At 43.1% G+C, this 25,918-nt stretch overlaps 1 protein-coding gene across 2 annotated transcripts in view; it reads left to right on the top strand.

Moving 5' to 3' along the window:
- The window catches only part of ADAMTS12 (ADAM metallopeptidase with thrombospondin type 1 motif 12), a 328,935-nt gene that overhangs the window by 90,480 nt on the left and 212,537 nt on the right, over nucleotides 1-25,918 (top strand). For both annotated transcript variants that reach the window (XM_043514501.1, XM_038403775.2), the window contains exon 3: nucleotides 18,057-18,231. In XM_043514501.1, coding sequence (XP_043370436.1) covers nucleotides 18,057-18,231 — 175 coding nt within the window. The remainder of the gene's footprint in view (nucleotides 1-18,056; nucleotides 18,232-25,918) is intronic.

Below are 25,918 nucleotides of genomic sequence, written 5' to 3'. Positions count from 1 at the left end.
AAAAATTACTCTTACTGTTAATTTTTTGCAGTATCACCCATTAGTACATCTTTTCCCGTAGTCTTGTGGCATAAGGTCATTCTCCAGTTACTTACTTATGTCAAGCATTTCTTAACTCCGTGGCCTAGTACGGCTAAGCCAACGTCTTATAGGCCTCAACCTGTAGGTCTTGCATTTCAGCCCTACTTACTTAGATACCTAATACATAATTATTCTTTCTAACTATTAATCAATCTTATACTTCTATAATCCTACAATTTAACCCTATTTAACATACAATGATTGTACATGACATAACATATTAGTTAATTATAAAATCAGACCATAAATGAACAATAAACTAAAATCATTGGATACATGCTGGATTTGAAAAGACCTGATCTTTGGGGTGTATGTGATTTGGATCCGTATTTTGTAGTTTAAGATAGCTTTGCACAATTGTTATGAGATTGTGTCAGCAAAGCTCAAAATCTGTTCATCCACCCTTGCCATGAGGGGAATAATGAAGGGGAAATAAAATGACATTTTATTTGCCTGAGACAAGCAGAAGTTGACCTAAAACCTGTCTGTCTTGTTGTTTATTATTTGTATTGTGTTAGTGCCTTGAGTGCCATCACGCTAGGAACTGTACACTCTATAATGAAGACAGTCCATGCCCCAAAGAGCTTACAGTTTTAAATTTTGTTACTACATTTTATTCTGTCTTTATTTTTTCTCTCATTTCCCCTATTCATATTTTATCCTCAATCCTTTTTTAAAGATATCCTTTGGCAAACAGTACAAAATAGGATGTGTTGTATGTTGTACAGTTTGCGTTACACTCTTTGGTTTATATCTTAACACTCTGCAGTTGGCCCCAGCGGGGGAATGCATTCTCCAATTTAGTAAGTTATTTGCTCACTTATTTTTTTTTCACCACTTGCCTCCTCCTTCATTCCTCCCCAGTGCAAACAATGCAGCAAGCGACAATTCCAGCATGGCTTTGTCAGCATGCCAGGGACACGTAATGCAGAAGGAATAGAGCTGTTTGTTTGCAGCACCAGGGGAATCAAGTAAAGTATCTTGCAATCTACAATTACTAAGCAGAAGCCATCATTTTTCTTGTTTGTGCTGAGCAGAAACTGTCACTGGCACAGTGATGACAAGCTATGATGGATGTTTTTTGCTGGAATCACCATTTACCCCATCATTCGTCGTCAGGATGTAGCAAGAGCTAGGAAGATCTCTTCTGCAAAAATGTTGGGAGCCTGGTAAACTAATAACAGACTGAGGTCATTAGTGCTAGGGCTGGATGAAGACCATCTCGGTGTGGCAATTTATGGTAGGCAATGGCACACCCCCTTCAAAGTGGTGATCTTCATTAGTGGGCAAGTCTCATTCCCTGTGCACTACCAGGGACTTGAGGGGTTGAGAGGAGGGAGGAAAGAAATCTTGCCCCCAGACTGGACAGTTGCAGTACACTGGCTCAAAAACTACCACCGCAGCCTAAAGCAGATCCTGCAATTCTGTCTACCGCTCTCTACCTGTGTGTGTTGTTGGGGTGAAGTTGGCAGGGGTCAACTGATGGATCTGAGTAGTCCAGTCTAGATCAGCTCTGCCTCTCAAATCCTTCTTGCATGTTAGAGCTGATCAAGCTTTTGCGGAGTGAAGAAGCTCGGGGTCTGATGATCTCCCTTTGTTGCGCTCTTCCAAGAGGGTAGGAAGGGGGACAGGTCTTCCTTTAGAGAAAGGGTGGATGAGGGACTCTCAGATGGGGAACCCCTTCTGTCATGAGGGCAGCTGCTGCCTCTGGGAGCCCCAGAAACTCCTCAACCAGGCACCAGCTTCTTCTGTTGCTCAGACCCATTGTGGGTCCTTGTCTTGTGAGCCAGTAAGGAGAGGGAACTCTGGGGCAGCTGTGCTTCCCTGATCCAGAGGGAGGAGTGGAATGCGCTCTCTGCCTATAGAGAGGGAGTGGTGATTCCCTGTACTCTCTTTCATTTTAAACTCTGTTGCTATACTCAGAAAGTGCAGTTATACAGAAAGCAGGAAATAAGGGTGTTGCAGGATGGCCCATTCAGGGGGCTGGGGCTCACTCTCACCTAACGTGCCTCCCCGGGTGAAGGGAAGGTGTGTAAGGGGCCATGTGACAAGGGCGAGCATGTGATTAGAATCACAGTGGCCTTCTGGAAGATGTAAGAGCAGCCTGTGGTTGGACCTGGAGATAAGCAGAGGGCTTATTAATGAACAGAGGGCTAGCAAGGGGCCAGGCTGATCCCATAGGAAGGGGGTGCCAGGAAAGAAAGACAGGGCCATTTGTGTTACAGGGGCTGATAGCCCAACTACGTAGGGTCCCATGGGTGGGAAATGATAGAAAGATGTGTGTAGGGTCCTCCTATTCTGCCTCTTATTGAGGTATATAGCTATTCCTGTACCAGTAGATGGAGAAGGGATTGATTGGAAACTAGGAGGACTGGAAGTTGGAGTCAAAAAGAAAAGACTAAAGAATGTTGGGGATGGGGACAGACCCTTACATGAAGGGCTCTGCCTGGCAAGCATCCAGGGCAGAGGACTGACTTTGGTGTTTTCCTTTGGACTTTGATGTAACTCTGGAAGGAGTGAATTGTTGTGACTTTACTGGGTGCTAAGTCACCCCAGTGACCTAACTGCAATGGGAGCTGGTGGTTGACCATCTGAGGAGAAGCAGAGAAATTCCCCTTAGGCTAGGTGAGCCAACGGATGGGCCTAAAGCCGAGCTGTATAATTCTCTGCTACAGATGGTAAACTCTGTCAAGAAAATCCCACTGATAATGTATCTCAGACTTTCCTGTAGCCCTGGTAGATATTCTTGTATAAAATAGGTGTGAGTGACTAATTTACAATGAATCATTCATTTTACGAATGTTGCCCTTTTTTTCTCATTCTCCAAACAGTTCTCAAAATTCACAAACCTGTCTCCAATGAGTAGCCTGTTACATATGTAGTAAACCAAAACAGGGTGTATTGTGACTTCTGCAATCAAATATACAATAAGAAATTGATTCTTGCCTTTACTGAGTAGTCATAAATATTTGAGGTCATGAATATTCACAAAGACATGAATACTGACCAGAGGTTGGTTTTAGAATATGAGTGAACAATAATTTAAAATATTCCTAGTATACTCTCATCTCTAGGATTAAAAACCCATCTCTAGGATTAAAAACACTCCATCAGTGTGTGTTATGTTTTATTTCTATTTCACATGTGCCTTCTGACAGTAAACTCTTTGGGGAAAGGACTTACTATCTTTCTGACATTTACTCCGATCTGTTCAGGATTGTATTCATTTTTAGAGTTGCTTTTAGAGTCAAAACTTGATCTACTTTGCAAACTGCAACAGTTTGTCTCCCAATTCAGAGCTCTAGAACTCCTCAGGTTATTAATGGTCTTTCAAGGAATTTCTCACGCAGGCAAGTGTGATGGGACATTGGCTCCAGACTGACCTCTAAGGGGTTAATAGAGCCTGAGGGAGGCTCCGCAGGAGGCAGCCAATTAGAGAGGGGCTAGGAGAAGCAGCCAAGCATGGCCTGGTAGGCCCATATAAGAAGAGCTGCCCGGCAGAGCAGGTTCAGTTATTCCCTGGAGCTCCAGGAGGGAGAACTGGGTGCCTGGTGGGCAGATGAAAGCTAGCACCCTGGACAAAGCAGTGCTGCTAGCAGAGACCAGGGGGAGCTAGAGAGAGCTCCTGGTTGGCTGCTGGGATTTGCAGGCTGAGGCCCTGAGGGAAAGGCAAAGAGGATGCTGGGGCCACAGGGAGGTGGCTGGACAACTGGCTGCAGATGCCATTGGGGAAGTGGCAGGAGAGTTGGACTGCAGAATTCACCTCTGGCTGTGTCACAAAGAGGACACTGTGATTCTTGGAGTGATGTGGGTCCAGGAGCAGAAGTGTCAGCAGGTGAGACACCATCGGGAGAGGGTATACTGACCTGCAGAGCTAACCTCCAAGACAGGCAGCAGGAGGTGCCAGTGTGGTGAGTCAAGCCACATTACAGCAAGTAAGGATATTAAAGGGAATGGCACATGAAATTGCAAGGCCAATAGCAAGGATTTTAAATGAATCTGTAAACTTGGGGGCATAGAGTGTCTTCAACAGATGCGCTACAGAGACACAGCTGCATTGGTGTAGGAGGACTAGCCCTCCTTACAAGAAGATTTGGACAACCTTGAAAATGGAAGTAATAGAAATGGGATGAAATATAATAGTGTAATTTGCAAGGTTATGCATTTAGGGTCTAACAAGAAGAATTTTTGCTACAAACTGGGGACTTATCAGTTGGACGCAACAGAGGAAGAAAGAGTGTATTGGTCTATCATAGCTTGACTGTGAGCCACCAATGTGATGTGGCTGTGAAAAAAGCAAATGCAATCCTAGGATTTGTTAGATGAGATATTTCCAGTAAAGATAGACGAGTATTATTACCATTGTACAAGACACTGGTGTGACTTCATCTGGAATACTGTGTGCTGTTCTAGTCCCCCATGTTTAAGAAAGATTAATTCAAACTGAACAGGTGCAGAGAAGGGCTATTAGGGTGATCAGCGGAATGGAGAACCTGCCTTATGAGAGGAAACTTAAGGAGCTTGGCTTGTTTAGCTTAACCAAACGAAGACTGAGGGGAGATATGATTAGTGTCTATAAATACATCAGAGGGATAAACACGGAGGACGGAGAGGAATTATTTAAGTTAAGTACCAGTGTGGACACAAGAACAAATGGATATAAACTGGCCATCAACAAGTTTAGGCTGGAAATTAGACAAAGGTTTCTAACCATCACACGAGTAAAGTTCTGGAGCAGCCTTCAAAGGGGAGCAGTGGAGGCAAAAAACCCTAATTTGTTTCAAGACTGTGCTTGATAACTTATAGAGGGGATGGTATGATGAGGTTGCATACAATGGCATATGGCCCATCTGTGAATGCTATTAGCAAATATCTCCAATGGCTGGTGATGGGACACTAGATGGAGAGGGTTCTGAGTTACTACAGAGAATTCTTTCTCAGGTGTTTGGCTGGTGGGTTTCACCCACGTGTTCAGGGTTGAACTGATTGCCATATTTGGGAAGGAATTTTCCCTCAAGTCAGATTGGCAGAGAGTCTGGGGGTTTTTTTGCTTTCCTCTGTAGCATGGGACCTGTGTCACTTGCTGGTTGGAATTAGAGTAAATGGTGGATTTTCTGTAATTTGAAGTCTTTAAATCAAAGTTTGAGGACGTCAGTAACTCAGACAGACGTTATGGGCCTACTTCAGGAGTGGGTGATAAGGTTCTGTGGCCTGCAATATGCAGGAGGTCAGAGTAGATGATCATGATAGTTCCTTCTGGACTCAAAGTCTATGAGTCTGAGTACAGAACCATTTTTATTACATTTATTCCATTTGCATAAGCGACAGTTTTGGAATTAATGAGAAACAAATCATTTGGACAAGCAGTCCCCTCAGTTTATAGGCTTCTTGGAGCAGTCCTAATCAAAAGAGAGAAACAGGGTATTTTGAGAGGATTTTCCTAGAATGGAGCAGCTGCTGTGCTCTTCTACTTTTCCAACCTGAGTTTTTTGGAGGGGAACTAAACAATTTTTATTTTCAGAACTATTATTGCTAAGTTATTTTGGAATTTCAAATGTATGTGAAGTTTGCAAGAATTTTGCACTCAGTGCTTTAGTAAAAGCAAATATCCCTCATCTGTAAAAGGGGTCTGCATTTTTTGTGGAGCTAATTGGCATCAACAGTTCCGGACCTTCTGACTCACAAACTGTGTGAACTGGTGGGAGGGAGGAAGAAGAGAAAATCCTCTGAGATGGCAGAATAGTAACAATTACTGTAAGGGAGAAACACCAAACAATGCAAAGAAGGCTCTGTTCTGCATGCTGGAGAGTGTTAATGAATCTAAAAACTAGGCTCATGTAGCTGTGCAGTGGTAAAGAGATTATTAGATGAAACAAGGGCTGATTGTGGTCATATCCATGGCTGGCTGATAGTTCTGGCTCAAGCGAAGAAGGATTAACAGCTTTTGGACAGTGTGGAGAGGAAATGAGGAAAGTGGAGGGGAGGAGCTATGGATATGTGACACCGTGAACAGCATACAGCTGGGGCTGTGTGTGGTCAAAGATGTGTGGTGGCTCAAGAAGCAGCTGTTCTATATGGCATGAACCCCTTAAATCCTGTGGCTTTCCAGGCGGAAGTCCATGCAGAAATTAATGTGGCTCCAAGCAGATACATGGGCAAATGACAATTATCTACCTTTTTTTGCGGATAGCTTCGTCCACCGACAATTGAATACCATGAGGACAAGCAGTAAGGCAATATGTTTTGTGAGACTGATACAAATCTTCAAGCAATGGGCTGTAGGGCAATCATAACCACATGGATGAGTGACTATTATGTGGAACAGCTCCCACAATGGAACAATAATATCCAGTGCATTTAAAGGATGATGGCATTGTTGCTAGACAGATATGTGAAACTTAATAAAAGAGGAAGCCATGGCTTAGAGAGTGAACAAAAGTCTTTTTTTTCTTTTAAATGAACTTCTTCAGCGTGAGGATTTAAAAAAAACATTTGCTTTCAACGCTTTGGGAAGCCCATAAGAAAGTTTCTTGGTGAGTTAGGACAGATGATATCCAAATGATGTTGGCCATAAATATTAATGTGTGTAACAGCTGTGCATTGCTTGGGCATCAGTGAGAACGGGACTTACCCTATCTTTGTTTTCCCCTTTCCATTTTCTCATAGTTTATTTTAATGCAGATAAATTGGATTATGATTGTTTTGATCAGTCTTAACTGGAGTTAATGTAAACCACTTAAGTTTCATCCAAGCCCTCTCTGCCTATCTCTGCCAGGCACTGGAAGAGAAGAGAAGCTGTTCTGTCCAGGCTTGATGAAAAGAAGAAACAGAGTTGAGTGTAGTTATTGGCATGTTGATATGACAGCTGGATGGGATCTAGTTGTTGTTCTCCCTGCTCCCTTTTCCCAAGTAGGGAAAAGTTTACTTCAGGTTCCCATTTTGGGCCAGTCAAAAATCTTCTGTGAAAGTTCTTTCGATGGAAAATTGGGTCTTTGACTAAGTGAAATTTTTCATGAAACATCTCTGCTCTCCATGGAAAATCCCTGGGGTTGTGTTGTGGTTTTTCATTTTGTCCATTTTATTGTCAAAAACTAAACACCTGGAAAACGTCAGCCAAAAACATTGATTCAGATATGCCATAGCAGTGTCTCTTGGCAGTTGTCGTTTTGGTAGCTCATGCTTCCATTCTCCTCTATGTTCTGGGCTCTCCAGCTCGACTTCAGTTTTCAATTTTTTGCTGAAAAGTCAAATAATTTCTAAAATTCCTTGGGTGGGGCAGGAGAGGAGAAGGCAGTAACCTTTTCCCAGCCAGCTCTTTTCCAGTTACATACGGTAGTTTTTCACAGACGCTTGAGTTAAATAATGCCAGTTGTACTGCAGTATCACTTTTTCTTGGGAAAAGATTGAGACAGATGTTTGGCAATGAACACAAATAGGGCACCTCCAGTGTGAATGCATTTCAGTTCAGATATCAGAGTTCATCATCCTGTCATCCAAACTGCGTGGTGCAAGCAGCAGACCACATGTTTTCTTGCAATGAAGTTTCACTTATCAATTTGACCTCTGCTGGGTTCTAGATTAAGTTTCTTCACCTTCATTTGTTACATTGCTTTTATGTTCATGATTCAGAAGACAACAATGGGTAGGAAATAACAAACCTTCAAGAACACTAACTGGAGGCTCATATAATAGCAAAGGAAATTTTCTCAATGCTGACTACAAAAAAGTAACAAACTAAAGCTCTTAAGTTGAAGAATAATTAAAACTTTCTTCTATTCAGTGCAGATCGTTACCTTTCGTGACGTATATACTATACAGATCCCACAGTATATTACATTAATTAACGAATGTGTTATTGGAGCTGTGTGAGCCATCAGCAGATACCTTTAAGCTGAAAACCTGTTCGGACAATCACTTCTACACAAACAGCATTGATGCACACAGAAAACAACATTTCATTGAAAGGAAATTAACAGGAAATTGAGGACAGTGTATTTTTTCCTATTTATTAACTTGGCTTCAAAATTACTTAAGCATCCTTTCTTTTTTTAACATGGGGAACAGGCAACCAAACTCCTTTTACGTCAGTTGTTCCCCTGAGAGGGCTTGTGTTTGAAATATAATGTATCAAGTTTTTAGTATTGAAATAGCATTTTTATATCATGGATATACCTGAGGGTAGAAAAAGTGATATAATCTTATTTATTCTTGCTAATGTACAATGTGCTGATATTTATTATTAGCACAGAGAAATATATAATAAACTAGTCACATACCAATAGGAGTCTGTGTTTGTGTTCATTGTTCTTTATTCAGCCCTCATAAAGCTCTTATAGGCGTACATGATGCTGTGCACATATGAAAACCATAGTTCCTATATGAATACAATTAGCCCCAGATAATTATTGCATTGTCTTTATCTGAAATATTTTGGGTCTCCTGGGTCTAGTTTTTAAAAGATTTATGAATTTGGGTTATTATAGAAAGACTTTATGAAAGAAGTGAGATTTAGGGACCATTGTGAATGAAATTCTACTTAGTGTTTCAGAGTATCTCATTGTTTTTCTTTGATTTTTTGAGACAGATTTATTCTTCAATAAACAGCTTGTCATTTACCAAATGGTGCCAGTGACAAGTGAGCTAGTGATGGGTAGAGCTTGTTCTTGATGGACAAATCATGTGGAAGCTCCCAAACCTCTTGAGACTGCAGGAAATCTCATATGAGCAGCCTTTTGCTCATGATTACCCATACTTCTCCTAGCAGTCACAGCTGCAAATGGCATGAGAACAGCTTTTCTCATGGAGCGTGGCACCTCCAGTTCTTGGTCACAGTTCAAAGTGGAAATGAGATAAGTTTATCGGAACATTGTTAGAAAATGCAAAATGATTCAGTACAAGAAATGGATGAAAGTTTTGAAGGGGCTTTTATTTCTTCCAAAATTGGCCTGTCAATCTCTACTTTACACAAACAGGACAAAAAAAAGGGGAACATTTTAAATCTCTGATATGTCTGCACACACTGTATTGCCATCTGTAAATGGTGAAATGTAGGATACTACACACTTGGGTGTCTGTCTTGATTACTCATTCAGCCATAACCATAGAATCTATGGCTATATCTACACTAGGAGCCAGGCATGTGATCTCCAGCTTGCATGCATTTACTCGCAGTAGCTTGATGAGAACTACCGCAAGTACAAATAGTAGTGTAGCGGGGTGGTGGCAGCAGGGACATGGCTTAGCTGTGCTGAGTATGTACCCACATGGTTCAGGTGGGTTTGTACTTGTCGTGGCTAAGCTATGCTACTGCTACCTCTGTTGCTATGCTGCTACTTATACTTGCATTAGCTCTTATTGATGTATTATGAGTATATGTATGTGAGCTGGGAATCACACTGTCGTGTGAGTGGAGCCTAATATGTAGAGCTGGAAACCAGGATAGGCCTCTTGTGTATTTTTGTTTGGTGCAGCAGTATTAAGACTCAGTGCAAAACAAAAGTGTGTAGGGAGTTGACAATGTCCCATTCTTGCAAGATCTACAAATCTTGGGCCATCATCCATAACCTTTGCTATTGGATAACAGGGGATGCTTTCAACTCTGTTGCTACTAGGGCCAACATCACTGAGGTATGCCCATTATAGATTCATAGATTCATAGATACTAAGGTCAGAAGGGACCACTCTGATCATCTAGTCCGACCTCCTGCACAGCGCAGGCCACAGAATGTCACCCACCACTCCTATGAAAAACCTCACCCATGTCTGAGCTATTGAAGTCTTCAAGGAGCAGAGAAGCCTCCCTCCAGTCAACCATGCCCCATGCTACAGAGGAAGGCAGAAAAACCTCCAGGGCCTCTCCAATCTGCCCTGGAGGAAAACTCCCTCCCGACCCCAAACATGGCAATCAGCCAAACCCTGAGCACATGGGCAAGATTCACCAGCCAGATACCCAGGAAAGAGTTTTCTATAGTAAATCAGATCCCATCCATCTAATATCCCATCTCAGGGGATTTGGCCTATTTACCCTGAATATTTAAAGATCAAAGATTAAATTGCCCACCTAACAGCAATATAGTTTTAGTGATGGCTCCCAGCCTGAGAAAAGATGCCTTCATGTGCAACACCAATGGGCTGCGGCCTCTTCCCACCATGTCTCCTTTTTCCACTGAACTGATGGTAAAAAGAGACAAACAGCTGTTGTGGAGGCAACAATAGATAACATGTAGAAGGCAGTATGACATGTTCCCACTTAATCCCTCCTCTCACATGGGCTTGTCTACATGGGGACCCTCATCTAAAGGTATGAATTTAAAGTGGATTAGTTAAACTGCATTAAACCTCTGTGTGTGTACACATTCAAAACTAAAGTGGCGTTAATTCAGTGTAGCTTAATTCATTTCCAACCAAGCTAGAGAGCAGGGTGGTTACTTTGGCACTGACAGGATTGAGGTTCAGAAGGAAAAGTTATTGATAGTAAATTAGTTGCTCTTTAGTCAAGCACAGAGTTTGTTGTAAGGGAAAATTATTCTGATTAGCATCAATGAACATGGACTCTGTGAAACAACTGTGTGTGTGGTGGAGAAGAGAGAGATCCTCCCCAAAAGAACTTTGGCTCATCGTTCTCTAGATAGCTACTAAAAAATTCATAGAATCATAGAAGATTAGGGTTGGAAGAGACCTCAGGAGATCATCTAGTCCAACCCCCATCTCAAAGCAGGACCAACCCCAACTAAGTCATCCCAGCCAGGGCTTTGTTAAGCCGGGCCTTAAAAACCTCTACGGATGGAGATTCCACCACCTCCCTAGGAAACGCATTCCAGTGCTTCACCACCCTCCTAGTGAAATAGTTTTTCCTAATAGACAACTTAGACCTCCTCCATTGCAACTTAAGACCGCTGCTTCTTGATCTGTCATCTGCCACTACTGAGAATAGCCTAGCTCCATCCTCTTTGGACCCCCACTTCAGGTAGTTGAAGGCAGCTATCAAATCTCTCCTCACTCTTCTCTTTTGCAGACTAAATAAGCCCAATTCCCTCAGCCTCTCCTCATAAGTCATGTGCCCCAGCTCCCTAATCATTTTTGTTACCCTCCTCTGGACTCTCTTCAGTTTGTCCTCATCCTTTCTGTAGTGGGGGGGGGGGTGTCCAAAACTGGATGCAGTACTCCAGATGTGGCCTCACCAGTTCCGAATAGAGGGGAATAATCACTTCCCTTGATCTTCTGGCAATGCTCCTATTAATGCATCCCAATATGCCTTTAGTCTTCTTGGCAACAAAGGGCACACTGCTGACTTGTATCCAGCTTTCTCATCCTCTGTAATCACCAGGTCCTTTTCTGTAGAACTGCTGCTTAGCCAGTCAGTCCCCCAGACTGTAGCACTGCATGGGATTCTTCCATCCTAAGTGCAGGACTCTGCACTTGTCCTTGTTGAACCTCATCAGATTACTTTTGGCCCAATCCTTCAATTTTTCTAGGTCACTCTGGACCCTATCCCTACCCTCCAGCATATATATCTGTCCCCCTAGCTTAGTGTCATCCGCCAACTTGCTGAGGGTGCAATCCATCCCATCATCCAGATTGTTAATGAAGATGTTGAACAAAAAAGAGAACACCTTTGTGCCAGATGTGCAGAACTGTGTGGAAGATGCTGGTGACCCACTTGTCAGTTTTTGACTGATTTCTAGGGGTGGGAATCCAGTCAAGAGAATCTGCATTACATCATAAGAATCTTCTTTGCCATTCCCACCTTTTTCCTTTATCTGCTCCTCTTGTTTGCTTTCCCTTCATGTGGTGGCAGTGGTGCAAACTGCCATTAAGATAGACCGAAAAGCAACCCATGCGCTGATTTCAGGGTAACAGCATATGTATTATATGGTTATATGTCATATCTGACAATTGCATCATGTGTGTTCTCTTGTGGCTGTTTTAGGAGCAAGGTCATGAACAGATGTCAGATGGAAGATGTAAGCTGTCACTGAAGAATTGGCATGATGGTTGGCCCTTTTTTCAATCACATTTTTGCCTCTGTCTTTCTCAAAGTGTTTACAATTTTAGTGAAAGATGTTCTCAATTCAGATCTGTCTTAGGCTGTGTCTTTGAAATTATCAATATTTTTACCACATAACTTGAGATTCTGCTTAAAGATGTTTCAATCTACTGAAGAAGCCTTTTTCTGAGAGTCTTTCATCCCCCTTTCTGGTAACATGAGCTATTCCCTTATGCTGATCATTGCTAATCATTGTCTCGATGCTGGTTGTTTTTGATCTTTCAAGGACGTTAATGTTTGAAACTTTGTCTTGCCAGCTGACCTTCAGAATAGAGTGAAGACAGCACATGTGATACTTTTTCTAGTTTCTTGATGTGTCTGCCATGAGTTGTCCATGCTTCATACCAGTATAAAAGGGATACAATCACTGAGGCATTGTACAGTAAAATCTTTTTTATCCAGTGTGTTGGGAGAATGGGGGCGGGGGGTGCTGGTAGGTGAAAAATGCCAGTTAACTAAGAGAGAGGGAATTTGGGTGTGGGGCTGGGGGTTGGGGCATGGGAAGGGGTGCGGGGTGCTGGATCTGGGGGGCGCTCACCACGGTTGTCTCCCTGCAAGCGGTGACCTGTCCCTGCTGTTCCTAGGTGGAGGAATGGCACTGCCCCTACCCCACCCTGAGCGCTGGCTGCGCAGCTCCCATTGGCTGACAACCGCGGCCAATGAGAGCTGCAGGGGCAGGACCTGTGGGCGGAGGCAGCACGCAGAGCTGCCTGCTGTGCCTCCGCCTAGGACAAATCGGGCACCCCGAACCCCCTCCCCCACCCCACTCCCTACCCTGAGCCCCATCCTGTACCCTAACTCCCTCCCAGAGCCCATGCCCCGCACCCCTCCCACACTCCAAACCCCTCGTGGTTGTTCCTCCGCCTAGGAGTAGCAGGGACATGTCGCCCTTCCGGGGTGCCACATGGAGCCAGGTACGGCTTCTATGAAGCTTAGAAATGCTGGTTTATAGAGCTTTCTGGTTGGTACAGGGCTAGATAACACAGCTTTTACTGAATATCATCAGTTTTATTAGTGAGACAAGGTGGGGAGGTAATATCTTTTATTGTACCAGCTTCTGGTGGTGAGAGAGACAAGCTTTCGAGTGACAACAAGCTCTTCTTCAGTTGAGTTTTGTTGACAGTTTGATCATATGCAGATTGAGTATCCTATGCTGAAGTCTTCCAAAAGCCTGGCTTGTCTTTTGTATTCTGTTTGATATTTCTTGATTCAGGGAACTGTCACTTGCAATGGTTCTGCTAAGGTATGTAAAGTGATTGATGGTCTTTAATTTTATACTATCAATGGAGATGTTTAGCTCCGTGGTAGTGGTTAATGGGGCTGATTGGAAGAGGACTTCAGTTTTTTCCAGGCTGATAGTGATTCCAAACTCTTTAGTTTTTTTGGGATAACCTGTGAAGAATAAACTGTAGGTTGCTTTCATTGTGACAAAGTAGAACATAATCATCCACAAAAAGGGCTTCACATATGAGTTCCTCATGGACTTTTTTGTCTTTGCCATGAGCCTTTGGAGACAGAAGACTTTTCCACCAGTTCTGTACCTCATGTAGATGCCATTATAAAGCTTGTCAGTTGCGTATTTCAGAACAGTTGTGAAGAAGAGAGCAAAGAGGATTGGTCCCAGCATAGTGCCTCGTTTCATCTCATTAGATATGGGCAATGGTTTAGAGAGGCCACCATGTGAGAGTACTTGACCAGTCATGTTTAAGCCAGGGTCTGAATGAGCTCTCCTCTGCCATCTATTCATGAACTGGGGGAAAGGACCTCAGGAGGAGACTGTATTTGAGACCCGAGGTGAGCCCCCCCCGATCCGGCATACCTACTTTGTCAAGAAGGTTCGGACAAGTCCAGTAAGTTAGTAGAATGTAGAATCCATGAATACTTGCTGTGGAGAAAATTGATTTTTGTTACAGCAGATGAAAGTTGACTCTCTCTACATGACCTTTCTCCTTGTGGAAAAGCAAATTCATTGCACTGTGAATATAATACATTCTACTCAATCCCGTGGCATTAGAACAGTAGATAGTTTCATCCCAGCCATTTTATTTCATTGCAGTCTGCTAATGTCTAAATATCAATATGGTCCAGAGGCTGGTGAGCGCAAGTCTGCAAGACAACAGAAAATGGGAGAAAATGTCCCCTGACACAGATGCCCCATAACTGAACACTTAATAGATCCTAGAGTGCCGAGCAAACATTAATCCTCCTAATATGTCTGTAAGGTCACTACCATATAGTAAGTCAACATTTTTCCCTGTGCCTGGGAATAGCTCTGAGATCTTGAATTGCTTCAGTATTAATGCATTTATAAGTCGTTTTAGTTCAGATGGCTGTAGTACTCCTTAGTTTTACTAAAAAAAAGAACAGGAGGACTTGTGGCACCTTAGAGACTAACACATTTATTTGAGCATGAGCTTTCGTGAGCTACAGCTCACTTCATCGGATGCATTGTAGTGGCATTGTTTCATGTTCTCTGTGTATATAAAATCTCCCCACTGTATTTTCCACTGAATGCTTTTTCCACTGAATTCCTCCTTTTCTTTATGTGGATACCGACCAACACGGCTGCTACTCTGAAACCTTAGTTTTACTGTGAGTCTCATGATTCCCTTTCAGTGACAACTGTTCTCTGAGGTCTGTCAACCCAGAATAACATAAACAATATTGACAAACCCAGGCATTAATAAATCATGAGATTATTTTAAAATACATTTTGAGTTCTTGTTTGGCAGCTGTGTATTGAGCCTTTTGTATTGATATTTTCAAACTTTTCTCTACAACTGAGAGCTCATAAAATCTTTTATTAGATTCTCCCTTAGTATAAGGATTCCAGGAACTGGACCTTTAAGACAAACACCAGCTATTGCAAGATTCATGATAAAATCATGAATCAGCAACCCTGTGTAAGAGCCAGAACATCTCTACAGCAACATGGGCTATCACAAGCAAATCAAACCTGTCCTCCACTTGCCACACTGGTTTCCCACAGAATATCGGGTCAAGTTCAAGGTCTTGATCCTTATCTTCAAAATAGTCAAAGGCCTGGGCCCAGTACATCTAAAGACCTACTAAAGCTCTGGGATAAAGACTATGATCAGCGGCTCCACTCCTGACGCACAATGGAACTTTCTATCACAAGGGTTAAAGTCATCTGGGTAGGAGACAGAGCTTTCTTGTGGGCAGATCCGACACACTGGGATAAACTCCCTTAGAAACAAAAGACTGTTACAAATCTTACCACTTCCCACTCCAATTACAAGGTGTACCTCTTTGATGTTGCCTTCTCTAAGAGAGGAGAGGTGTAAATAAAACAACAAAAATCATATTCTAGCACAATGCTACACTGCACACACACTTCTCCCCCTGGGGAGAGGATGGGAGAATAAACCATACATGAGAGATGTAAGTCACACTCCAATGCACTACTGTTCAGACACTATATAGTGATTGAGGGTGATATAAGAACTTTTATAGAACAGAATAGTAGAAACAGAAGCAGGACCAGAGGAGGAGTTCCTAGTCCCACTGCTAGAAAAGGAGGATTAGCATGACTCCTTCCCTCCCCTCCTGCAGACACTAGTCAACTTTTGATAAGGAAGAGCAGGCCCATGTGCTCTGCCTCCTGAAGACTCAATGAGAGTGTGCCAGTTCGTTGCCCCTAAAGATTGCCACTACTTGAAGACTTTGGAGGGGATTACAGACCAACTGTCCCACCACCTTGAAGACCACAACAAAGGGTAAGGGTGAGCCAGGATCTATTGGAGAGAGAGATAGAGGGTGGGTAGTTTGCTGGGCTGACTCAGTTCCCATAAAAGGTTTGCAAACCTCTGTGAGATTCAAGTTTTGTAACAAATCTCTGAACCCAATAACCTTCCCCAGGTTTCATTTATCAAAGTTTTGTACAACTCTTGCCATGAGACCTCCTGATTGTTTGTTTTTGTGGTAGCTCGTACAGGTTCTTCTCATGGGTTTAGCTAGGCACTACATGCACACACACACACACACAAATAAGACTCCCTGGTTCATAAAGCTTTGAACATAAGTATATGAGACCCAACAGGTGGCTGCAACAAACTGATACGGGAGGGCAGAAGATTGTTATGATTAGCCTAATAAGTAGTGATCACAGCACACCAGCTGTCCAGCCATTGTCAAGTTTTGTAGGTTTCAAAACAGAGGTGACCTGGGACAATTTATTACAGTGAGAAGCTAGAAGATTCCAAAAACAAATCTCCACCCATAGCAAAAAATATGCTTTTTGGTGGGAATGTCTGAGGGCAGGTTGTGTTAACTATGTTTACCAGTTCCTAAACAAACTTCTATACTATATACAACATTATTTGGCCCGAGCATAAAGCTCAGACAGAGATCCAGACTCTCCAAGAATTTGGGATGTTTGGAACTAGGGTTTTGGAGACAGTACTGTCATTATAACCCACTCTTTTTAAGAGAAATCTGGCCTCTCATTACTAAGTAAGTAGCCTTAATACAACCCTGATATAACATCCTAGCCTTTGTAGAGGTTTGTAGCAAGTGTCTGGAAAGGTTGAACCTTGGAGCAGAACTTGTTGGATCCGTACTGGACTTGTTGAACTTGGGCTGGCTGTGGAGCAGGTAATACACATAGCTCATGATTAATTATTCTTGCTGACATGGGGAATTGAGAATATGATGATTTTTCTTTCTTGTGTATCTGTCCTTTCTTGTGAATTTGGCTATGCAAGGCTGGAGTGTGTCTGCCAGGTGATCTTTTCTGCCTTTCTTGTGTGAAGCTAGGAAAGGAGAAGAATTCAGGGACCAGAATGAGACAAAAAGGGAGGGTGGATAGCTGTGGAGGATCATCAATCTACCACACGCATGGTTATGTGCAGCTGGTGTTGGATCTAAAGCAAGTCTATAAGCAGAATTGCTATTGGTCCAATGTGTATGCTGAAGTGGGGGGGCTGTGCTGTCCTGTTTAAAAGTTTGGTAATCTTTGTTTAAAAATGCTTTGTGGGTGGCAGGGGAGACTGAACTGAGTTCTCCATGACAGTGCCTAATCTCCCAATGTAGCTCTTAGAAATCAGGGCTGGGATTTTTAAAACAATCCCATGAAATCAAGATTGGATGTCTTTAATCAAAGATGCTCTAGCTCAACCAGAAGTTATGAGATTGATGGAGAAATTGGGAGAAATTCTACAGCGTGTGTTATGGAGGAGGTCAGACTATATGATCATAATGGTTCCTTCTGGCCTTAAAATCTATGGAAAAAACACTCCTGTTTCACTGTGAGGTCAGAGGAGAGTAAGGCTTTCATAAATTGTAAGACTAGAAGGGACCACTAGGGCCATCTAGTCTGAGCTTCAGTATAATACTGGCCATGAAATTTCATCCTGTAATTACTTCAGTGGAGGGAATTATTCTTCCCCATTGTGCAACAGCCTCTATACAAGTTTTGTTGTCTAGGGCACAGGTGCACAGCTGTAGGAAAACAAAAGATTATTCTACTGTATCATGAATGCAGCATTTTGACTGGTTAACTTTGCTCTTTTGTCAGCTTTGTTGAAGTCTGAAAACCTTTGCAATGATGAAGAGGGGCACAGCTTCTTAGAAAGGAGTTCATGTGAGCAACTCTTGTAAGCTGGGCCCAGCAGGACTATAATGGTAGTGAGTTGTCATAGCAGCATCCTCCATTTTTATTACCCTCAAGTTCTGAGTTCCTAGCAAGACTTCAAAGTTTCTCTTTTTGTATCTTATGTTACAAAGAAAAAAAAGGAGTGAAAAACAAACAAACCCTATTGTTTTCATATAAAGCTGTTGAGTGAAACATGGCTAACTTATCAGAAAAGCCCAAAGCTGCTGATGTGAGGGAACATCCAGACTCATTCAGATTTGAATCAGAGTGCTGGACAGGTGCAGTTGAAATTAACATTTCTGTACTTATTTTCAGACTGGATATTTCCGTCTGCCCCATGGAGACTACTTCATTGAGCCTGTCAAAAAGCATCCACTGGAAGAGGGAATAGCATACCCACACATAATCTACAGGGCAAATATCCTTCAAAATGCTTTAAGGCAACGGCGGGAGACCACAACAGACAAGGAACAAGCTTGTGGATTGAATGGTATGAATTTTGTTGGAGCTTTTTGGTTGTTGGTTGCTAAATTTTTTTAACCCAGCCTTTCCTTCACAAATAATTACACCCTTCTTTTCCAGCTGGCAGCTTTCTATTAACATAGAAGTCAGGAATTAGTAGTACGGAGCATTAGGAGCTCCATAAGAACAGTTTTGTGGCTTACTGTCAGTGATTTTCAGGGTTTCCTATATGTATTTTAACTCTAGTGTAATTTCAATTTTATATTTCATAAGAAGTGAAGCTTGTGAGTTTATTCTTCAGCGTCTACACAGCCCTGTAGCTGGAGCCCTGCGAACACAGGTCAGCTGACACAGGACACCCGCAGATGTTTAAGACTTAGTACAACAGATACTGAGCCACCCAGGCCTCCAGCTACTTTCACAGCAACTCCACTATGCTACTAGTCCCTGTCAGTCACCCAAGGAGCAAGAATCCAGAAGTCTTTCCCAGATCTGCCATCTCCATGGTGTTGAGCAGGAAGGTGACTTTTATACAACATTTGATTTTTGTTCAGAGAATTTCACAAAGTTCAGCATCTAGCAAAATGGGCTCCTGCTGCATGACAAGGACCCCTTGGTCCTATAATAATAAATCATGCATTTTGAAGGATGCATTTTTAAACAGCAGCAGGATCCAAACTACAGTAAACAAAAGTAATGGATAAAAGGACATACACAGACAAGACAAGAGTAACAGCAAAATCTGTCATTTATTCTGCTGAAGGCCGTGCCAATCTCTCCAAGTTATTTAGTTACTTCAGGCTACTGGAAAGTTTGTAAAAAGAAAAGGAGTACTTGTGGCATCTTAGAGACTAACAAATTTATTAGAGCATAAGCTTTCGTGAGCTACAGCTCACTTCATCGGATGCATTTGGTGGAAAAAACAGAGGAGAGATTTATATACACACACACAGAGAACATGAAACAATGGGTTTATCATACACACTGTAAGGAGAGTGATCACTTAAGATAAGCCATCACCCACAGCAGGGGGGGGAAAGGAGGAAAACCTTCCATGGTGACAAGCAGGTAGGCTAATTCCAGCAGTTAACAAGAATATCAGAGGAACAGTGGGGGGTGGGGTGGGGGGGAGAAATACCATGGGGAAATAGTTTTACTTTGTGTAATGACTCATCCATTCCCAGTCTCTATTCAAGCCTAAGTTAATTGTATCCAGTTTGCAAATTAATTCCAATTCAGCAGTCTCTGGTTGGAGTCTGTTTTTGAAGCTTTTTTGTTGAAGTATAGCCACTCTTAGGTCTGTGATCGAGTGACCAGAGAGATTGAAGTGTTCTCCAACTGGTTTTTGAATGTTTGTAAGGGCAACTACCATAAACACGATTCTCTTTTTGCCGTTTTCCTGCCAGGCTTACATGCAAACGCAAATGATCAGAACAATTTTACTCATTTTTAGGCCACTTCACTTGTCATTTCTCATACAAGTTTGAAATGCTATAGTAAGCCAGCCACTTGCCATATACAAGAGTACAATATAGCAATCATAATGCAGTTTTCAGGAATAGCAAAGAGCTATTAAAAATGAGTCAGCTCACAATTTCTGAGGAAGCAACAGTAATGAAAATGTACATCACATGCTGAAATTTCTAATTTGCATAATGCTATCACATTCTTCATTTCTAGCAGCACGCTGGTTTGTGTCAGAGTATGCAAAAATACTGAGGCTGTTGCAAACCACAAGTTAGTTTATACCACTATTGCCAGAGCACAGGAATGAGATTGATATCAATGCATAAGTGATTGCAGCATTTTTCTAGTGCATAGAACGTAAGTAGGAAGTGAAGACACTCATTGATCATTCAACCATCCTTCCCAATATAGCCATTCTGGGAGGCAAATCCACGTAAGGAGGGTGGAGGGAAACCCCATGTGTGCCACAGACCTATGCTCTGTAGTGAAGTCCTGCACCTCAGCACACGGGGTATTAAGAGGAGGTGCAACTATCCTTACTTTCACAGCAGTGTTGTAAAGACAGAAACATTACAAAAAGACTTCTGGATTCTTGCTCCTTGGGTGACTGACAGGGACTAGTAGCATAGTGGAGTTGCTGTGAAAGTAGCTGGAGGCCTGGGTGGCTCAGTATCTGTTGTACTAAGTCTTAAACATCTGCAGGTGTTCTGTGTCAGCTGACCTGTGTTCGCAGGGCTCCAGCTACAGGGCTGTGTAGACGTTTGGACTTGGGTTGGAGCCCGGGATCTGGAACATCACAGTGGAGGAGAGTCCCAGAGCCCACGCTCCAGCCTGAGCCTGAATGTCTACACTGCAGTTAAACAACCCTGTAATCTGAGCTCCATGAGTCCGAGTCACCAGACACAGGGCAGCCCAGGTGTTTAATTGCAGTGTAGACATTTGCTGTATTTTAAAGCTAAGGCAAAAGGACTTAGGATGCTAAAACTGACTATTCTGTCCAGAGGAATTTCATGGAAGCAAAAATCATCTTGTCCTATGCCCTCATTTTAGCATTGAAATTGCTGGTCGAAGAACTGCAAACATTTCGGAGTTTGGGGTTAGTTTGGATAAGCAAATGCTTATTCAGAAAGATCCACCTCTTGTCTGCATATATAGGTCGGAAACTTCATAAGAAGAAAAGGAGGACTTGTGGCACCTTAGAGACTAACAAATTTATTTGAGCATAAGCTTTCGTGAGCTACAGCTCACTTCATCGGATGCATTCAGTGGAAAATACAGTGGGGAGATGATTTATATACACAGAGAACATGAAATAATGGGTGTTGCCATACACACTGTAAGGAGAGTGATCAGGTAAGGTGAGCTATTACTAGCAGGAGAGTGGGGGGGTTGGGGGGGAGAACCTTTTGTAGTGATGATCAAGGTGGGTCATTTCCAGCAGTTGACAAGAACGTCTGAACTCTCTTACAAGATCTTAGATATTTGTATCTGTTCCTGGAAGCACTTGTGGGGACAATGGCAAGGAGAGAGTCCCTTTTGGAATGCTGGCTTGGGAGCTGCCCAGTGGTGAGCTGGAGCCAGTTCGCACTGGTTTACTGGAACTGGTTTACTGTCCCCTCAAGGGACAACCGGTTCTAAAAGGGCTTCTAAATTTAACAACTGGCCAAAAGTGGCGCCTTAGGCGCCGACTCCATGGGTGCTCCGGGGCTGGAGCACCCATGGGGAAAATTTGGTGGGTGCAGAGCACCCACTGGCAGCTCCCCGCCCCATCCCTGGCCCCAGCTCATCTCTGTTCCACCTGCGCCTTCTCCCCTGAACGCGTTGCCCCGCTCTGCTTCTCCACCCCCCCCCCCGGTTTTCTGCGAATCAGTTGTTTGTGCAGGAAGCCTGGGAGGGCTGAGAAGCAGGCGGTGGCTTCGCGCTAAGGCCCAGGGGCCCAGGGAGGTGGAGTGGAGGGGAGCTGGTGGGGGGCGTCCGCGGCGCAGCAGGTAACCTGGGGTGGGGGACGCAGGGGAACTGCTCCCCGCCCCACCTCACCTCCGCCTCCCTGGGCCTGAGCGCGAAGTTGCCGCCTGCTTCTCAGCCCTCCCAGGCTTCTCTCACAAACAGTTGATTCGCGGGAAGCTGGGGTGGGGGCGGAGAAGCAGAGCGGGTCGGCCCCAGGGGGGCAGAGTGGAGGTGAGTTGGGGCCGGGCGTGGGGTGGGGCGGGGAGCTGCCAATGGGTGCTCTGCACCCATCAAATTTTCCCCATGGGTGCTCCAGCCCCGGAGCACCCACAGGGTCGGTGCCTAAGGTGCCACTTTTGATGTGATCAGTGGGGGGAGCGGCTGCTCCCCCCAGCTACTCTACCTCACCCCTAGGAGCCAGAAAGACCTGCCTGATGCTTCCTGGGAGCTGCCCCAGGTAAGCACCGCTGGGACTCCTCACCTCGCCCCCTGGCAGGTCCCTCTGGCTCTTGGGGCGGGGCAGGGTGGGCACCCACTACGGTGATCCACGAGATCCTCCTGCCCGGTTCTGGGCACAATCAGGGAACAGGGGAGGGGGGGTGGATGAGGAAGGGGTCTGGGGGGGCGCATCAAGGAATGCGGGGGTTGGATGCTGCAGGAGTCCCAGGTGGCGGGGGTGGGAGGGTCACGACCCCCTTGTGGGGTGAGGAGGGAACTGGTTGTTAAGCTTTTGGCAGCTCATCACTGGAGCTGCCATACCTGAATGCAGTGGGAGTGGTGGGTACACTGGTTAGAACTTGTGCCCAGACAGAGCAACATCTTGTGCAGAAAGCAACTACAAAAAAAAGTCTCCAGTGCTCACTTCACAGAATAACTGTTATAGCATGGGATAAAAAGCCCCTAAAATGCAGCAGTTAAATGACCTTTGTACTTTCTACAGGATTACTTTTTGAATGTAAGATTTTACTGAATAATGGGGATTCTTTTTGAAGATTAACTTGTTACCCTCAGAAGACTCTCCTTAAATGTATGGCATAAATGGTTTGTTGTGGCTTTTTGACAGTGCAGTTATTTGTTTAACTCCTTGGAAATGAAAGAAACCAGGTCACTCATTTATTCTCAAAGGATTGCCTGGTTGTTTTTTGGAAGACTATTAGGCTTAGCCAATATAAACAGTCTTGCTGGCCAGCAGCACTCTGCTGCATACTATATAACTAGCTTATCTGCTAAAGGAATTGCACTGACATATTTCCAGCACTTGTATATTCTGTGTTTAACCATATCAAATCCTGGTCAGTCCCATGTTTTCTTTAGCTTCTCCAAAACACCAAGCCCATTCTTTGTTAGGACAAACTCCCAATAGAAAAGCTCAGGGATACAAATTGCATTGCAGGGATTAAGTGGGATGTGATAAATGTAGAGGAAGGAGCATCTTTCTCCCTGGTACTTTGCTTTATGTGAGAACTCTTTAATTCCCTGTAGAAGAGATATTATATATTTGCCATACCCATTTACTCTCTGTGTATGTTTGGTCAGAATGACCTTTATTTTAAAGTAAGAACAAAAGGGTGCACACATAAAAAAACTTCCACAAGCACACACAGCCTCTCTTTGAAACAGTTTGTACTATGAAAACAGAAAAGGAGTACTTGTGGCACCTTAGAGACTAACAAATTTATTAGAGCATAAGCTTTCGTGAGCTACAGCTCACTTCATCGGATGCATTTGGTGGAAAATACAGAAGGGAGACTGATATACACACACAGAGAACATGAAACAATGGGTTTATCATACACACTGTAAGGAGAGTGATCACTTAAGATAAGCCATCACCAGCAGCAGGGGGGCGGAAGGAGGAAAACCTTTCATGGTGACAAGCAAGGTAGGCTATTTCCAGCAGTTAACAAGAATATCTGAGGAACAGTGGGGGGTGGGGTGGGGGGGGGAGAAATAACATGGGGAAATAGGTTTCAGAGTAGCAGCCGTGTTAGTCTGTATTCTCAAAAAGAAAAGGAGTACTTGTGGCACCTTAGAGACTAACAAATTTATTAGAGCATAAGCTTTCGTGAGCTACAGCTCACTTCATCGGATGCATTAAGGTGCCACAAGTACTCCTTTTCTTCATGGGGAAATAGTTTTGCTTTGTGTAATGACTCATCCATTCCCAGTCTCTATTCAAGCCTAAATTAATTGTATCCAGTTTGCAAATTAATTCCAATTCAGCGGTCTCTCGTTGGAGTCTGTTTTTGAAGTTTTTTTGTTGAAGAATAGCCACTCTCAGGTCTGTAATCTAGTGACCAGAGAGATTGAAGTGTTCTCCAACTGGTTTTTGAATGTTATAATTCTTGACGTCTGATTTGTGTCTATTTATTCTTTTACGTAGAGACTGTCCAGTTTGACCAATGTACACGGCAAAACAGACTCCAACGAGAGACTGCTGAATTGGAATTAATTTGCAAACTGGATACAATTAACTTAGGCTTGAATAGAGACTGGGAATGGATGAGTCATTACACAAAGTAAAACTATTTCCCCATGGTATTTCTCCCCCCCACCCCACTCCTCACTGTTCCTCAGATATTCTTGTTAATTGCTGGAAATAGCCTACCTTGCTTGTCACCATGAAAGGTTTTCCTCCTCCCCCCACCCCCCGCTGCTGGTGATGGCTTATCTTAAGTGATCACTCTCTTTACAGTGTGTATGATAAACCCATTGTTTCATGTTCTCTGTGTGTGTATATCAATCTCCCCTCTGTATTTTCCACCAAATGCATCCGATGAAGTGAGCTGTAGCTCACGAAAGCTTATGCTCAAATAAATTTGTTAGTCTCTAAGGTGCCACAAGTACTCCTTTTCTTTTTGCGAATACAGACTAACACGGCTGCTACTCTGAAACCAGTTTGTACTATATGAACATAAAATGAGTGTTTGTCTCTGCAGACAGCAGAATCCTTAGAGATTTACAGATGCACTACACAGAAAACAATGGCATAGCAGTTGAATTGTGCTGACAGAGCTGGATCAAGTAATCATTTTTCATTGCTTGATATGAACACAACTCTATTTTTATTTTCAAAGGTTTGGTTAAAAATGTATAGCATTGGGTCCTGGAAATTTCAGGAAGTTTAAGTTTTCATAACAGAAATGTTGTGTGGAAGGAATGTTATCACTACTTTGCATCCCATCAAGTATAGAATCCTGTTGTACATTTTCCTTGTCTCCTGCACTTCTCTTCAAGCAACCTCCCCCTCCCCAAAACATAAAGAAATCCTTTTCTATTTGTATAATTTCTGGATCTCATTCTTGGGAGTTAAAGCACTGCAAGTAATGCTGACATGTTAGTCCCAGCTATAGTTGGGTGGGAAAGGATTTTCATCCTCCAGTTATTTTAAGAGTTCAAAATTTGTTTCTGTATTGAATCACTATGAAAATTTGAAATTATTCTTTTATCCCGGAGAAGACACAGGGAGCAGTACAGCATCACCATTCATTCCTGTCCTTGGCTTTTTCCTCCATTAAGCCCAGCCTGGTCCTATCCCTTTGTACAATGTCCCACCATCTAGTCGGTGGTTGGCCTCTAGGTTGAATCAACCTTGGTTGTGTTTGCATTATTTGCTTTAGCATTCTATCATTCATTTGTCTTCTGCAATGTCCCCACCATCATAATCATTTTGATTGTAGCCAATCCCGTACCCTGATTTCACATCCTATTCTCCTTCTGAATTCTTCATTTGCCATAAAAACATTTCACTGTACTCTGACATCTTTCAAAGAACTCTCATCTCTACAGCCTCCAGTCTTCTGATGTTTGTTTCATTTAATGCAGCTGCTTTCAGACTATAAAGTAATACTGTTAGTACACAAGTTTGATAAACTCTCACTTTGGTACCAGATGTAATGTTTTTATCAGTCTATACTTTTGTCAATTTCTGTGCAGCACTCGTGGCTAAAGCACATCTCCTTTTAACCTCATCCTCATTGACACTTATCAAGCTTCCTAGGTCCACATAAAATTCTGCTTGTTCCCTGCCTCTGCATTTCAGCACTTTATCTATTGTTCCCTTTCCAAGATGCAACCACTTTGTTATTTTGGCATTTATTGTAAGTCCAAGTTGAGTACACCAATTTTCAAAGGTAGCAAAGAGAATCATCATGAATTCAAACATGTCTGCCAGTTATACAATGTCATCTACATAAGCTAGGAGTTTAACTCTAGATGATTCAATGTCATTCTCCAATTCATCTAACATTCTTAATATCCAGTTTAAGAACATGATGAAAGAGAAGGTGAGGCCATGCCCT

Source organism: Dermochelys coriacea, chromosome 5 (assembly GCF_009764565.3).
Source record: "Dermochelys coriacea isolate rDerCor1 chromosome 5, rDerCor1.pri.v4, whole genome shotgun sequence".
Lineage (NCBI taxonomy): Eukaryota > Metazoa > Chordata > Testudines > Dermochelyidae > Dermochelys > Dermochelys coriacea.
The sequence above is the reverse complement of the archived record's forward strand: the minus strand, read 5'-3'. Positions and strand labels throughout refer to the sequence as shown.